The sequence below is a fragment of the Hesperophylax consimilis genome, chromosome 2, assembly GCF_061612785.1.
Source record: "Hesperophylax consimilis isolate HC1 chromosome 2, BYU_Hcon_1.0, whole genome shotgun sequence".
NCBI classification, from domain to species: Eukaryota; Metazoa; Arthropoda; class Insecta; order Trichoptera; family Limnephilidae; genus Hesperophylax; species Hesperophylax consimilis.
In genome coordinates, this window is record NC_142837.1 from 12,181,076 (window position 1) to 12,199,503 (window position 18,428).

The following is an 18,428-nucleotide window of genomic DNA, read 5'->3' on the forward strand; positions in this document are numbered from 1 at the left end:
TTTCCCTGAAATAGTAGAACTGAATGTTAGGTATCCGGTTTTTGATACGTTTAATGTAAAAACTAATTTTAAAAATTTGTATATGCTTCTTTATTTATTTGTATTTTAAAATAGAAAATATGAGCAATTAAATAATTCAACTCTTCATGATTTTAGAGGCAACTTTGACATTTTTTTGTGTGTTAAAGGTAATTTCCCAACCTACTATGTAAATACAATGAAATATAAAATAAAATTCGTTAACAAAATAAAAATAAAGTGTTTTTGTGTCGGAATTTATATACGTATATATATATTTGGGGATCTGGTAAGGAGACAATAAAGGATGATGATTATGTTGTGTCACTGCGTTTATTCTATTCTATTGAGTCAGCAAGTTGCGCAGTTGGGAGATGACTGGGACCGATGAGGATGACACCAGGTGTATACGGCGATGACGGCGATGGCGTGGTCGAGGCGTGGTTCATTGAGTCGACGCCGTGTTGATGGAGACCGGATTCGTGGTTGTGTTCAGCACTGGTGAAGATGTGGAGTCTTCCGGGGTTCTCCAGTGTGAACGAGGTAGCCGAAGGTGCTATGGACCTGGTCGGCAGATGAGCGCGAGATGCAGGCCGGCGACGATGCCGCGGGGCCGAGGCGCAGACCGGCAAAGTGGTCGCAAGGTCTAGGCGCGTGAGGTCAGTGCTGGCCAGGAACGATGGCTTGGGCCAGTGTGCTGATGTGATCCCGAAGAGTCCATAATAAATTGTAGTCCGTGCAGAGCCGGGTGTAGGTGCGTAGGTCCTGTAGAGGCGTGGTGAAGAAAGAGCTGGACGCGACGCAGTGGAACCGCGGTCGGTAGTCGGCCGCTTCAGTCCGCAGAAAGCAGTAGCAGCGCTCGCAGCTTGGTCACTCGTAAAACTGCTAATTAATGACTGACTGACCGCCCGGGTTCATTCGAGAACATTTCAGAACTGTAAATAGGAACGCCGAACGCTCGCATTGCGTCTAGAGTGTTCCCGCTACAATGCGTTTTGCATCGACGATCGTTCCAAAATTCTCGTAGCATTGCTACATATATATATAGCACAAATTTGTGTTCCAACGTAAATCAGTCGTTTGAAAATCAAATTTAAACCCATCAAAAGTGTTTTTTAATAATTCATATTTTTATTAAAAAATGAGATGTACATAGTGCATTTAAAATACACAGAAATCATTGCAAACTAAACAAATGTGATGAATGTACTGAAGGGTTAAATAGCAAATAATTGTCAAACTTACCTCTATAATCGTTAATGTTATAATCGATTTCTTTAACTGCCCATACTTTATAATTTGAAACAAAAATAAATAAAGATTTGATTGAAAATCAAATCTTTATGTAAATACCTTTGATTAAAAAAAATATTATTCAGTTTAGTTGGGTATTTTGGCCCCAAATCCAATTTTAGTCTTGTATGAAAAAGGCCGCGCAACCGTTCCCCTTAAAATCTTTTGAAATGATCACATCTGAATATTCCTATACATACTTTTCCACCTACCTATCCCACTTGATTCTGCCTCTCAAACCACAAAATTCTGTGTGCGGTTGGGTAACCCTTATCGCCGGGAACCTACAATACAACTTCTAACATCTCATTAATGAAACGTTTTCTTCTTGCAGGCCCCATGTACTCGGTGCTGCGCAGACGCCACGGGAGGCTCCTGACCGAAGAGGCTGATCGTCTGTCTTCCAGCTTCTCCGTGGTAGCTCTTCTGCCGGTCCTGGAGTCCTTCAGACTCACTGACGAGTTGAGAAAGCAGACGTCGGGACTTGCCACCATGCAGTTGGTGTTCAGTCATTTTGAGGTAAATATATTATGAATAACAATAGATATCCTTCCTCCCCATTTCATCAGAGCAAGAGGCAGTGAGATCCAAAGTCTAAAAACAGAACATTACAGGTACTCAATGTCTTCAAACTTCTTGGTTTCAGCAGTCCAATTTTTGAATGGAAAACCAACACTCCAGGTTTTGAATAACCTGACAACATTTTAATTTTTTCTACTTTTATCCATCATTGAAAAGAGAAAATGTTACTTATGCAATGATGTAGGATTGATTAACCCGCGACATCTGTGTGCGAACCTCGCACTTTCTACAGCCGTTCGAAGTAATACAAAGGCATCAGAAGAATCTTGGTTCCTATTCCTATTTTTTAAATATCATTACACGGACGTGACTAAGCAAACATCAATACAGTTTAATTCTGCCTTTATTATTTTCTAATATTTGCCTATGCCTAATATCCGCCAATCTTCACTCTGCAAACTGGAGCCTGGATCAAAACAGCGGAACTGAACTCTTATCAGATATAGCCTACTAGTTGGTTTAGAACCCATAAACTGCCTCCTCTACTGTTCTAAAATATTTGAACTCTACATAAATGCTTCAAAAATGGCCATCATGACTTCAAAACAATCATTACAATTTCATTTAGCTCCCAACTTCACTATCAAAACATTCGGCTTTCAGATCAAATTTCCGACAAAATATGAAAAAAAATCAGTGAATGGCGCAGATCACTGGCGATGGTCCATTGTACCCGCATCCTCTATCAGGGTGATTGATAGTTCTAACTTTGTCTGCCGTCCCAGCTTGTTGCACCGCACAGCCCATCCCGCTGCTCGCTCTGTCTCGCCTGACAATGACTCTTCTCAACACCTGTCCTTCTCCTGATGTCAGGCAATAATTTCCTTTGACAAGCGCAGTTTTTTTTGCAGCTTTCGCATTCCGATACGAGACACGGCATTAGAGTTGGCATAGTCTATTTCCATTTGCCAAAGTGTACCGTGTGATTCACTTATTTAGTAGGTATTTCTTCTGCACCAATATCCGAGCTTTATTTTGAATCTAAAATTTGAGTTACTTATTTTATGAACACGGTAAATCATTTTTGAATTTATTGTATTACTAAGGGAAGACATTTTGTCTACGAGTATATTTCAGGGTCGTAACTAAGTTTCAGGTTTTCTTTCGATTTCTGACGAAATATCAGTCTTTTTAGGCATAACCTTTCATAAAATATAATTTTAACTCATAAAATTTCAGAATCCAAATTTTAATCCCTAAAATGTATTGTTACTCTTTAAACAAGTGACTTTGAACATACATACATATATCTTATTACTACCAAAACGTCGAAACAATAAACCTACCTAATATGTTTTATGCCTGGACTAGTCGCGCAATTGTTCACTCGTAAAAATAAAACTCATCGTCTTCAACCCACATGCGTCTAAGCAATTTTCACTAGTTTTTTGGTCGCCGCGATTAATTGGGATAAATAAAGAATTTCTAAATGTATGAAGAAACAACCGTGTATAAATAAGACTAATATAAATATAAAACAAATAAGATGAAGCATGATAGTGGATATGCAATAAATGCGCATGATCAGAGGCGGCTCGTGACTGAATTGCCAACAGTGCAGTTCACTTTTAAAATGTACCTAGTATCTAATGTAGGTGTAGAAAATTAATGAATTAACTAATCATTAGCTCCACTAAGTTAAATGATACTTCTCCGTCAGCGTTCGCAAAATCATCTCGATAGTAAATCACAAGCAATTTATCGCTGTGAAACCGTTTAAATTCATCGCGCACGCCTGCTAAAGTGTGAATGTTATAATGCTAACATTGTAAATTTGAATTCCTTCCACATATATATATATGTATATATATATATATCTCATTCAACTATAGTTTGCATTCCCCATTACGACGTTTGCATAGTCTTGGTAACAAATATTTAAATGATATGGATGTATATGACAATAAGTTAAAGTCTGCAAACTTCGAACGCCTAAGTGCCAACTATTTCTACCTAGTATATATCTAGTTATCCTAGTTAACAACAATTTTATACGTATTTATTAGGATTACGAGGATATTGATAGATTTTTTTTTATATCACTTTTTTTATTTTACGTTACCTATATTTTGTTGAGCTCTTATAAGTTATGTTACCTAAATGCTTTCATTGTATATTTTAGAAAAAGATGTAGGTACTGCGTTGTGTGTAAAAGCCCTTTAGACAATTAAACAAAAAAAGGATTATTATGCCGTGTTGCATTACCTCCTTCTTTAGGCAGCATAACAGTGTCCATCATTAGGGCAAATGTGTGAACGTTGGTTAAAGAAGGAGGTAGCGCAACGCGGCATAATACCCCAAAAATAAAACACTAAAATACTTTTGGTCGTGAAAATCTCAAATCATAAAAATGCATTGTAAAAGTAAATTTATTAAACGACTTTAATAAATTGTTATTTTTTGCAAAATGGCAATGGTACAGCGTAATTCCTATGCGAATTCTTCTATTCTCTCTCAAATAATAGAACTTAAAGCAACAGATATTTCACTTCTTAGAAATAATAATCCTGTGCCACTTCACACCGATGAATCAAGTCTATTATAATACGTTTATGATCTGCTTCATTTTATTCTAGATTTGTTGCGCTTCTCCTTTGTCGACGGAAGTTACAGCAGCGTCTATAGTCTATAATTACGCGACTTTTATGAATTTAATAATGATTGTTGGTCAAAACCACAAGCAGATTTTATGAATGAGTAATGCCTATTTTCTAAGAAATGTATATTTTTATTAACTTTGAATACCATACGTGTTTTATTTTTGTGCCTATGATCATATATGTTTTGTACTCTCGTGTATTTGTTGAAGGTGGAAGGTTTATTGTTTATTGTTTATTATTGTTTATTGTGTTATTTTAAGTAGGTACATAGTTATCTATGTCCTAATACAATCCTTATATACATATAATTATGGTAACACATTTAAAATGAATCAATCACATATTTTCTTAATTTAATTTTAAATGTTTTTATGTTTTCTTTTCGGAAGGTAGGAGAAGGAGTAGTCGGAGAAGATGAAGTTGACAGAAGCGCTGGGCTCAGGGAGAGATTAACTGGACTCAGTCTTAATTCTACTCCACCAATCATGCTTTCCAATTTCCTGTCAAGCGTGTTTTCTTTTCCACTGGGCTTTATGAATTTTGATCTACCTCCGCTTTCTACCTGTAATATGTTGTTCGTTTTAATATTTCAATCCTTTAATTCGATTTATAAATTAAAAGATTTCTCTCAGGTTTTTTCTTCTGTACCTTTTTCCCGTTCAACAATTTAAAAAAAAATTGAATAAACAATTACTTTGACGTCTTTTCTTTTTCGACAGGGAGTAATTCTTGGGGTATATGCATATGGTGTAGTTGACGTCGAATAGTAAATTCTTAGGATATATACATATGGTGCAATTAACGTCGAATAATAAATTCTTGGGGTGCGAAATTCTCGAGCTCAGAATAGTTGCCTTGACATGATTTCTTTAATTAAGACATTCAGAGTTGTGCTAATTTTATGACGTCAGAGGCCAACTTAAGATAGTTTTTTCTGAGACAAATAAACAGATTTTCGGCCATAAACTCGTATTTTGAAATTTGGCTGTTAGTTAGAACAAAAAAATGACGAAGAATAATCAAATTGGATTTAATGAATCCAGTCGCTTTTACACGAGGCTTTACACTACCTCCCACAACACACCTAATGTTTTATGAAGATGGGTGTATTCATTTCACCTTTTATTTTTTACCATCATTAACGCCAGCGAAGGCTTAACAAATAATAATTAATATTAATAACATCCTGACGGATATAGAAAAGAACACTGGTTAAGTTAAAATGAAGAACGAAGGGGATAATAATCTGTCCCCTTTCTTCACAATGTCAAATTCTCCATCCGTTATACCTCCAACTTATTATTTTTAATATTCCAGTGGGCGTCCTCCACCTCTATTCTTAATAATTTAATACCCCTAATTCCCCATTTGATTGAAGATTGTATCTCATCAGCCCGGCTACCAAATACGCCTTTAGTCCTGTACCACGGCCACGGAACGTTCATTGTCTTTCGGTCGGGCTCGCAGGTATAATTAATGTCCGGTAGCCGATGTTTACGAAAATAAATTAGTTTGTAGATAATGACGGTCTGCTGGGCCAAAAGAGACCAAAAAAGCAAACACCAATTCTGCGCCGGGACTCCATTGGACATGTAATCAAAGTCTGCTTAATGGTATAGAATTAAGTGGTTTAGGTTCATATTTAATACCCATTCCTTTTGCCTATTATAAATTAGATTCCAGTACCCATTCACTACTCATATTTTACTATCCTTGGATGATCACAATTTCAAATCATTGGGATTACATTCAGTAACAAATTTTCTGGAATTTTCAATAATTTTTATATCTTCGAAGAATATCTATCAGATATGTGTGTTATCTCTATATTTTCGTAAAATGAAATCACTTTGTAATAAGGAACTCCAGTGAAAAACATTGTTACTTTAAAAAATACATTCAATCGCTGATTTGGAATAATATACATATATTATTGTTTTTCATTGTTAAAGAAATGTAAATATTTCACTCTATAACTAACTACATAAATAAAGGCTATGACGGCCTCCGCGGTCGAGGGGTAAGGCTCTCGATTAGCAAGCTGGAGGTCACGGGTTCGAATCCCGCCATGCACTAGCAAATGTTATTTGATTAATTTGTGTTATTTCACAAATTTTCCTTTAAAATAACATATTTAATAATAACATAGTGGAAGATACTCACAGTATCGCTCTGGTGTAAGATCACCATTTAGAGTTGAAACATTGCTTGAAATGGCAATTTCCCATTTAAAAATTAAAATTAATAATTTTTATTGTATACTTTACAACTCACCGGACGAATTTTTTGTGTTTCACGCCCACCCTTATAAAACATCATCAGTCATTGTATGGCGAGCGATATGGTGTTATATAAAACATCATCAGTTATTGTATCGCCAGCCTCCAGCGTCTCCGCCCTAAATCCTCAGATCATTATCTTGAACTTTAATTTTAGTCGGGATTACCGTCCAAAGTACGTTATCTTTATCAATTATCACTTAAAAATGGAATACACTCTCAGTATCGCCCGGGTACAAGACTGCAATTCGGAAGTGAATCGTTGCTTGAAAAGGTTTTAGGCGTGTTTGGTGACCAGATCTGAATAACCAGGTACTTTCCCACCTTCCTCTTCCCTTCTCCACTACATACAGCCTCACGACATACCACAATTGGAGATGCCATAGACTCACTGGCTCCTGACGTTTGGGAGTAGTTGGGACTAACTCCACGCAGGAAGCCATGAAGGTTTTATCTTTGGGGATGCTGTGTGAGAGGGATTTAAAGTAAAGGAAGTGGAGGAAGTTCTGGGAAAGAAAAATCTTTGAGGGTTATGGTGGTCAGTGTGTCCAGGAATGATGAACTTTCCGAGAGAGTCCGGCCACCGTCGCCCCAAGTCACCGGCCATAGCTTGCCTCTTGGGGCGACCTGTGACAAACTTGTCGGTTACCAGATGAATGGTTCCCGGGACGGCGATACACACATCGTTTTAGCGAGTATTTTGGATTCCGCAAAGATTGTTTAATCTATGCTATTTACGTTTCTATGTAGGTAACTAAATTAACCACGTGTTTTGTTATCCTTTTAAAGTGCCTTTGAAGTAATATTTCAGAAACTTTTCTCCATAAAAGTTAGCCAAGTATTATTATTTTCGACAAAAGAACATCTAACATTTTTTAATCAATATTTAAGCATGTTCATTCTTCATTTCGCTACGGCGCGTTAGATTTTCAAAAAAGCTGTGTGAAATTCTGAAAGCTTCAAAACGAATAAATTATATTTCTTCCTCCATATTTGAATGTGCCATGTTTCTATGGAATATCGTATTATAATTCCGACACACTCCCGCAGTGTTTAATCACTCGGAGACCTACATTATGGTTTTTTTGGACATTTTACGACCGTTCCCTTGGCAAAGTTATATATCAGATATACGTATGAAGTAAAATTCCTGCTTTTGACTTTTATGATTTCGTTCACAACTGGACCAAAAGGATTATTATTTTTCATACTTTATTTACAACTTTTAACGGAACTTTTCTTGTCTGGATACCCAAGCTTTTACGCCCCTACTGACAGACGCATTTCTCAACCTTATTTTCCATACAATTTTGTATCTTCTCTATCTCTTCTCTATTATAATAAAATAAAGTCGATATATGCGACTGTCTGTTTATGCGCTTAGTTCTTCTAACCTATGCAACAGATTTTGATTTGATTTTTACTACCATTTAGATTATTTCTGCCGGAAGTTTTTTATACACGGTGTCCGGAAACTCGTAGTACAAGCGAGAAACCTCGTGAATCTACATCATATTTGGAGTCGATTTTGTAGTACAATTTTTTTTTATTTAAACTTTCGTTTTCGATTAAATCGAGTCAGAAGTTGATTCTTTTTGATCAAATTATTACTGAAGATCAAAGTACCTAACTAATTAAAACTATTTAAAGGTAAAACAAATAAAGAATCCGGGATTTAAAGCATTATTTTGAAATCACCCTTCGTTTCATCCGATGTAATCATAAAATATTTCTTTTCTGCTGGGTTAAAAACAGCTGTTCTTCTAATATCGTACGTATATCTGACATACTCGCTAAATATAGCTTTCTCTATTATTTTGGGTTCTATTAACATATGAAAGAGAGACGGACGGTAGTTTGCTAAAACATGACTTTTGCGTTAGTCAACGAACATGACAAAAATACAGTAGTGCTCGAACCAACGTGAACAAGGGTATTATTTTTTTTTAATAATGTAATAAAAAACGTGTGGGAACATATTTCTTTGTATAAAGTACATTAACTAATATGAAATATGTCCAACATTGGCTTTAATAACATCTTTAACTCATTTGGAAACGGAATAAACGATTTTTTTCAATTGTTTCCTTACAAATTGCCCAGACAATTTCAGGAATTTCAAGGACAAGAATTTCGTTCCAAGCAGGTGATATTGCTATAATTGAAAATATAAAGACCCGTCTTTGATTCGTGGTAAGGTGCGTTATCTTTTTGAAAACTGGGCCATGTCAAGAGTCAGAACAATAGAAGAGTATGTATGAGACGATGTATGAATGTGAATGAGGCAAGGAGTGTGTGCCAAGACCGAGTTGTTTGGCGGTCCGTCCTCTCTGCCTACCCCTGCGGGAAACGGCGTGATGGTTAGTTAGTTAGCCAACCTACTACTTCCCACTACTTCGTAACCTACTACGACTACTCCGTATGTTCAACAGCTAATCTATCTTCCAAAAGATTTTTATATCGTGACACGTGTCACTACAATCTGCATATCTGCCCTGATGATGATCACTACAATGCTGTCCGAAACTTTAGCTAAAGAAATATAAAGCGCAACACAACATACTGCCCCAGAAAACTTTTGGACCTGAGAATCTAAAATTACATCGATTTATTTCATGATAATATTTCTAGTCACTTACGCACTAACGGATCAGCTTTCAAAGTTCCCAATAAATATTGGCGTCACGTTTATTTTTCAAGTGGTAAAATAATAGCTTTCCGAAAATTGGTAGGTATCCCTCATTTTGATTGGTTTTCGCAATAACTAACTTATTGACTCTGCAACAATCATACCTACATAAAAACACACAAGAAATGTTTTACGCCTTTTGCAGAAGAAATTAGTATGTTTACGCACCAAAATTTCGTTTTTTTTGTGTAAATGTTGCTGTTTTGCGACAAAACGTTTGCAGGAGACTAAGATATAGTAAGGGAATATATAAGTTAGTTAGTCGACTTTTTATAAGATCTGACAGATAGTCTGTCAAAGTTAACGGCAACACGTTGACATGAAGCCATCTTGGAGAGAGTAAAATTTCAGGTGTAATGGTCTCAGTGAGCGCTTCCATAAGTTAAACTTCCGAAAAACTATTAATTTCCATAAGTTGCACTCTAATTTAAACGCACTCATGAGTAAGTTATCAAAAACTTACAAAAGCCGTACATTTAACCTCGGAGTGTAAAGGCCGCCTAAGTGTAAGTGATAACTTATTGGACAAAATTAAGTTGCACTGTATTTGAACTAGAAAGTTGGTTACTGATTGTATTGTTGTCTTGTTTTGTTTTGAGTTATTGTTTCGATTAAAAGTGTAAAAACGAGTGAATAGACAGCAGAAGTTAATTAAAAAAAAAAACTTAAGTCACTTTGTTGTAAGTTAGTTCAAAACGGCGGGACTGCGAATTTGGAGCGTTAAAATAAATTAAATAATAATAATCCTAGCGTTCGGCATAAATTGAACAGTACTGTACTTAAAAGGAAATGTCCTAGTTCTGGGAATTGTCAGCAGGTCAGTTTACAATGTCTATGCAATGTTTATTTTTTCAGTTTGCTTTAAGAACTCTTCGCGTTAATTTAAACATAAAAGCATAGTGCGTTTTTGGTGAATTGTGAATATTATTAGTGAAATTTAGACATTTATTAGACGAAGATTCCTCGATGAAGAGTTCCAGGGCCGCTGGATAGAACTTGCTGAATCTACCGCATGGCCAGCGAGGTCACCTGATCTGACTCCAATGGACTTTTTTGGTGGAGCTTCATAAAAGAACAGGAGAGGAAAAGGCTACATGACAGAATGTCCCAATGTTGATACTTTAAGACTGCGTATCATCGATACCTTCGACGAGGTAAAACTTAACTCAGACATGATTCAAAGAGTGCAAGAATCAATCATAAGACGGACTCAACTGTGCTTGAAAGTTAACGATAAACATTTTGAACAATTTTGTGACGTTTTTGTGTTTTTGAATTGGAAAATGGAACATCGGTACATATTGTGAGTATGAGTCGCGTCGACATCGAATAACGAAAAAAATTTAACCCTGAAATAGCCGAAAAATATTGTTGTAAAATATTGTTAAAAATATGTATTGTTTTTCTTTTTTTTGTGAAAATGATTAAATCAAAAATGTTTATTTGGGTTCTCGATGTGGTGTAGATTCTCCTGTTTCCCGCTTCTACTACGAGTTTCCGGATACCGTGCATATATTGCAATATAAGTAGTAATTCCCCCGTTTCAATGCAATAATACAGGCCCCCGTTTCCGTGCAATACACGATGGGTGGTAATCATAGACATATGAATATTAGTAGACCTGCCCTAAGTGATTAAAAGCGTATTATCCCCACTCCCCATACCGGTTCCATTGAGCCGGCTGTGCTCGCGTATGGCCTCAAGTGAAATTTGAAAACGTGACGTCATCATTCTTGTGCGAACTATGGTCGAGGCATCATCGGTTCATTTTACGAAATAACACGGCAAAATGTTGACTTGTGATATGAAAACTTGTAAAAATAGATGTGAAAAAGAGAATAAACCCAATTGTCGTATTACATTCCATAAGTAAGCATTATTTTACTTTATTTTAAGCTTATTCACACCGTATTATATGGATCAGTTTTAGAAACATATACTATCACATCACAATGTAGCGATTCTCAAGTGTGCTCATCGTTGTTTACTGGGGTAAGTAAATTATGAGACATTTGTAAAAGTGTCTTAACTAAATACTCTGAAACTAACTACGACTCTGAAAATAGAAGCTGCCTTACTTTGCCGAATTTGGACTTCGCAAATTAGTTCATAACGTGGCGAGTAATTTGCGCTCCCATGTAGAAATGTCTATTCATTCAAAAGCAGATTTTACTTTTAAGAACTGAATGGTGATATTATAATGCGAGATGCCTATTTACTGTCAGATTGATTTATTGACGAATCACAGTCAGCCTTACTCCCTTCGTTCTTCAACAGTTGATTTTACCCCTCGCCATTATCTTCTCGTCTATTAATTCCTATGTCTGTGGTGGTAATGCAATATTCCAGTGTGATGTACGTAGGATTTAGAATGTAAGTCGATCGACATAGTTGACGTCAGGGGTTTTGTCCCTGATACATTACCTCGTACCAGCTCTTATAAAGGCATGATGGCCACTCGAGGAGGAGTGGGGCCCTTGCAGTAACGGCGTACAAAATTCTTAATAATTTAATAGATAGCCCATACCTTCTGGAATGCTATAAGTTGTTCGTAGCGAACAACTACAACCAAGGGACGGCACCGTGATCTGCTCTGTATCCCACGTGGCAGAACGGACGTACTGGCTCGGCATAGCATGACACGAGGTATGGCGATGTTTAACAACGCCTCCAAGACTATTGATATTTTAAATAGTAGCCCTGAAGAATTCAAGAGGCATGTCAATGCCAAAAATCACTATTTATAACTTGTTATTTCTATTATTTTTTCTTTCAGTGTTTCGTATCATCTATATGTAGTTAATGTTACATGTGTATTGTAAATGGACACACGGTCTGTCCGAGTCTGTCAGTCTGTCGAGTCTCACTCAAAGCGTGGGGTCAGCAATCATCTTCTGCTACATCATTCAGAGCGTGACATGGATTCAGTAAAGACAAAAGAGTTTCAATGTTATATTATAGCAAAGGGCTACGTCACAACACGCAAAAGGGGTCACCATAAATAATACATCTTATACATAGGGGACATAGTAAACATTACGGGTACATAGTAAAAATCCTATCTTATTGTGATCTCTCCCTCTGAATTTAAGTTACGAAATCGGCAATGAGTTAACGAAAGCACATGAGTAGGGGGGAGGGGTATAAAGGTCAAGCTTACATAGTTTTCTTCTATCGGTGTTGCGTAGGTGAGGCGGTCATTGCCCACGCACAGCGAGCGCGTCGGAACACGAGTGAATAAGGTTAGGTTCGCTGAGAAATCCGGCCAGGATATATATTAATATATAATGCATATTGTAATTATAGAACGTAAAAACAAATCGAGCAACGCCGGGTACATGTCGGCTAGTTTCTTTCTAAGAATTGAATCTTGACTTGCTCCGATTGCCTCAACTCCCGTCACATTTGATTATGTTCGCGTTCACCGTCGATGTTCAATGTTCTTACTTCGCATGCGCATCTACTGATAGTCGTTTGACAAAATGGCGTCCGAACATTATTTCAATGCTAAATTTGTTCTGGAGGTGGAAAAATGTACTGTACCGAATTTAAATAAGAATAATCTATAGAAAGCATGAAATAATCTGTCATCATTCAAATGTAGTTCCTTGGCGGCCACGAATTCCCTAGAGTTGTATGGGTGAACCCAACATTTTATTTTAGTTCATTTTTTAATCTTCTTATCATCGCTACAGTAAATACACAGCGTATAAACCCCACGGCTATAGGTGAAAAAATAGTCAAGTAGGTACACTATAACTCGGGTAGCGCCGTGTACCGAGACCAGCATCAAAGCCTAACATATCAGTATCCGATTTGGTTGTATCGCAGTCGCGTAGCTTTTGAATATCCCTGTGTGCGATGGGCCTAGGATTCTAAAGTTCTTATGTAAATAGGTGACATCAGTTTTCTTTCAAATCGGCTTAGATTACACTTCTGGTTTTATCTGTTCAGTACTACGATGCTAAATTAGATATTTTCATTCTTACTGATAAAAAACACTCTCCAACAATCAAAAGGTGTTTCAGGTAAAGATTGAATAAATACCGTTCAAGCTCTGTTTTGAATTCTTACTAATAAAAATATCTTTATCTGTGCTGCGAAAGAACTGGCAACGTCGCATTTTGGCAGACTGGCTATTACCGCACTAGTTTAATAAGAATTCAATGAAAGTGATTTTTTTATTAACATAAATGCCGTATGCATGTGTAAGTGTACGACGAATTCAAAATGTAATTTTTTTGGTTATTTGGGAATCGTAAGTAAATTTACTATAATTTATTTTGGGGTAATTATTATTCCGTGTTGCGCTACCTCCTTCTTTAGCCAACGTTTCATACAGCCGGGAAAAACAAGATAAAAAGTGAAGTTACAATTCTCTTGCAGGTTCCCCAAATTAAAGGAATGTGTTGTGTAAATTTACTATAATTTATTTTGGGGTATTTATTATTCCGTGTTGCGCTACCTCCTTCTTTAGCCAACGTTTCATACAGCCGGGAAAAACAAGATAAAAAGTGAAGTTACAATTCTCTTGCAGGTTCCCCAAATTAAAGGAATGTGTTGTGTAAATTTACTATAATTTATTTTGGGGTAATTATTATTCCGTGTTGCGCTACCTCCTTCTTTAGCCAACGTTTCATACAGCCGGGAAAAACAAGATAAAAAGTGAAGTTACAATTCTCTTGCAGGTTCCCCAAATTAAAGGAATGTGTTGTGTAAATTTACTATAATTTATTTTGGGGTATTTATTATTCCGTGTTGCGCTACCTCCTTCTTTAGCCAACGTTTCATACAGCCGGGAAAAACAAGATAAAAAGTGAAGTTACAATTCTCTTGCAGGTTCCCCAAATTAAAGGAATGTGTTGTGTAAATTTACTATAATTTATTTTGGGGTATTTATTATTCCGTGTTGCGCTACCTCCTTCTTTAGCCAACGTTTCATACAGCCGGGAAAAACAAGATAAAAAGTGAAGTTACAATTCTCTTGCAGGTTCCCCAAATTAAAGGAATGTGTTGTGTAAATTTACTATAATTTATTTTGGGGTAATTATTATTCCGTGTTGCGCTACCTCCTTCTTTAGCCAACGTTTCATACAGCCGGGAAAAACAAGATAAAAAGTGAAGTTACAATTCTCTTGCAGGTTCCCCAAATTAAAGGAATGTGTTGTGTAAATTTACTATAATTTATTTTGGGGTATTTATTATTCCGTGTTGCGCTACCTCCTTCTTTAGCCAACGTTTCATACAGCCGGGAAAAACAAGATAAAAAGTGAAGTTACAATTCTCTTGCAGGTTCCCCAAATTAAAGGAATGTGTTGTGTAAATTTACTATAATTTATTTTGGGGTATTTATTATTCCGTGTTGCGCTACCTCCTTCTTTAGCCAACGTTTCATACAGCCGGGAAAAACAAGATAAAAAGTGAAGTTACAATTCTCTTGCAGGTTCCCCAAATTAAAGGAATGTGTTGTGTAAATTTACTATAATTTATTTTGGGGTATTTATTATTCCGTGTTGCGCTACCTCCTTCTTTAGCCAACGTTTCATACAGCCGGGAAAAACAAGATAAAAAGTGAAGTTACAATTCTCTTGCAGGTTCCCCAAATTAAAGGAATGTGTTGTGTAAATTTACTATAATTTATTTTGGGGTATTTATTATTCCGTGTTGCGCTACCTCCTTCTTTAGCCAACGTTTCATACAGCCGGGAAAAACAAGATAAAAAGTGAAGTTACAATTCTCTTGCAGGTTCCCCAAATTAAAGGAATGTGTTGTGTAAATTTACTATAATTTATTTTGGGGTATTTATTATTCCGTGTTGCGCTACCTCCTTCTTTAGCCAACGTTTCATACAGCCGGGAAAAACAAGATAAAAAGTGAAGTTACAATTCTCTTGCAGGTTCCCCAAATTAAAGGAATGTGTTGTGTAAATTTCGTATTCTGTAAAGTTTTTCGACATTTGGACACGTTTTCACCTTTTTTCATGTTTCAATAATAAATTGATATACGGGGTTTTCCAATAAGAGGTGTTATTTTGATATTCAATCGTAAAAGATCAATGGTTTCGTTGCTTCTGTGGCACGTAGCGCCGTCTTGTTGAAAGTAAACGTTGACCAGATCAATACCATCCAATTCCGGCTATAAAAAATCATTAATCATCTCTGGATAGCGCAATCCATTCACCGTAACTGTTGCTCCAGCCTCATTTTCGAAAAAGTAAGATCCAATGACTCCGCCGGACCATAAACCGCACCAAACAGTCACACGTTGAGGATAGAGAGGCTTTTCAACAATAACTCTTGGGTTTTTCCGAGCCCCAGATGCGACAATTTTGCTTGTTGACGAAGCCACCGAGGTGGAAATGGGCCTCATCACTCAAGATGATTTGCATTTGATTCACTCAAGTGAATTTTAATAATTTCAATGCGTTGTTGAAGAGTGTAGATATCATTCCATTTTCATAAATAGCGTAGTTTCTACTTGTCAAATGTAAAAAAATGACAGCTTCAAAAGTAACATCTACCGAAATAGCAAGCTATTCAAAATCACACCTCTTATTGGAAAACCATGTACATTTTCAAATACAAAAATCTAAAACGTGCAATTATATAAATATAATTTTATCAAGTTTAGTTTTAGTATAAAATGGTACCATTTGTTGTATGACTTCTTCAAAAGAAGAAATATACAGCACATTTAAAATACATACCTTAAAAACGTTCCGAAATTCGTTGAAAATTTGACGTATAGGTAGGTCCACATCAAATAAACTACCCTCTTCCAGTTTAGTTAATTTTAGTTTATTTGTAAGGATTTTACATACACGGTTTATAAGTAACTGTATAAACTTTAAACCACGTTTATTAGTACGGCTGTTTATAATTTGTGTGTATGTAGGATGTAAGACAGTATTCCACTAACAAAACAAAACAATTAGGAACATCGAATGTCCCAAAGACCCCAATTTAAAATTCTTTCATAAAACTTGAGTGTTCGCAGATTGCGACATCTCAGCCACCATTAAAAAATCGGCATGCGAAAATCATGTTTAATAATAGGTAGGTAGGTACTATATAATTTAATTTTAAAAGAGGAAAAACGGAACGTGCCGTCCAAAAAGCTTGCCAGTTGTCGGTCTTAATCCCGACTAATTCCATTGGCTGGCGGCCAGTACCCACACGGTAGCTGCGGCCAGTACCCACACGGTAGCTGCTACCAGCTTACGCGCCCGTTGTCTGTGTTATTTTTTATTATCATCTCTTTACAGCCGGTTTTTTTTTATTCTTACTTTTGTACAAAAAAGAATGCTACCTTACGTATATTGTGTGAATGCGGTCGTGAATGCGGTAGCCGTGGACTTCGGCAATTGTCGGTTTGTAAATTTAAAAATATGAACATATTTTCAGCAATATTTACGAGATGTTTTTTATTGTTCAGTTAAATGCGTTATGCGTTTCTTCTTTGGGGTCGAGCTGTTGTTGTGGGTAAAATGTTAGTAAAATGGAAAGGTATTGAAAATGGACTACCTTTAAATGTCTGTCTTTTCATGATTTAGTAACCGGTCAAAGAACAATGTCTAAAATATTCGTTTATTTATAACAGCGTTTCCCAATTTTTTTTCGCCCCGGAACCCTTATCGATCATACTTTTCTAGGCGGAACCCTATTTTTATAAGAAAAAGATAAACTTGTAGTTTGAATACTTTCATGTTTACCATGAAAAGAAAGGTCAAAAGTTTTGTGTACAACTTAATTTAATGTGAAGAGTGATATCTTTTTACATTTTTTGTTAAAATAGCATTGAAATCAGGCTCTATGTCAGACAGCTGAATACGAAGATCTGGAGCTGCATCCAGTCTGTTTCTGTATTTGTTTTTTGTGTAAACGTAAGCCGAAAAACCAGTTTCACATCGGTAAGTGGTCACAAACGGTAACAAAACTGTGATCGCCTTCTCGACGACTTCTGGATATTCGTTTTTATGTCCAATCCAAAACTTATCCAGATTAGTTTTTTCTGAATTAAACTTTTGTTGTAAGGAAGAAGAACACATGATATCAATCAAAGCCTCGTTCTCTGTTGCTGTAAGAGTCGACGGTGTCCTGTGAACTAGGAATGGATTCTGTACCCAGTCAATGTCCTGTAGGTTTTTTTCAGGAAAATACTCTTCCAGAGATTTTTCGAGGGCCATCAAATGATCGTAAATGCATTTTTCAACATCTGAGGTTACTTGCAACTCATTTTTTTCCAGAAACTCGTTTAAAAGAGTAAAACATTGGTACTGTTTCTGTTCAAAACATTCTATAAGACGTACAGAAGACGAGTTTCTTTCTAAGAGAATAGATTTTGTCGTTTACTGTAAAAGTATTTGTGTTTCTTCCTTGCAATGACTTGCAAATTACATTCAGTTTATCAAATATGTCTGCCAAATACGCCAGTTTCATTAGCCATTGCTCGTCGTGCAATAGTTGAACAAGACCACTCAAAGATGAAGAAAGCGATTATTTGGAAAAAAATACCACTAGTTCGTTGCGCAATTCAAACAATCTTGATAATACTTCTCCTTTGGAAAGCCATCTTACTTCCGTGTGAAGAAGAAGTGATTAATGCTGACTTCCTATATCTTCACACACTTTTAAAAAAAGTCTCAATTGGAGCGGACGTGATTTAACGTAATTCACAATTTGTACGGCTTGATCGAGAACTTTCTTTACCTCGTGTGGTATTTTTTTTACGACAAGGGCATGTCGATGTAAAACGCAGTGACTGCTACTGCATTTAGGTGCAACATTCTTAATTCTTGTTACAGTACCTTTTATTTTGCCAGTCAAAGCGGCAGCTCCATCGCTACATACATCGACACATTTGTTCCAATGAATGTTATGTACATTCACAAATAAACAAATCCTCTTCAATAGATCCCCCGAAGGTGTATCTTACGAAAACAAGCAGTATTGATAGTCCAGCGACATC

The 18,428-nt window shown here is 36.3% G+C and overlaps 1 protein-coding gene across 1 annotated transcript in view; it reads left to right on the forward strand.

Annotated features, from left to right (window-relative positions):
* Positions 1–18,428, forward strand: part of LOC149425702 (elongation factor-like GTPase 1) — a 457,452-nt gene that overhangs the window by 412,038 nt on the left and 26,986 nt on the right. The window contains exon 11 of the mRNA XM_089644512.1: positions 1,646–1,830. Within this exon, the coding sequence (XP_089500638.1) occupies positions 1,646–1,830 (185 nt within the window). The remainder of the gene's footprint in view (positions 1–1,645; positions 1,831–18,428) is intronic.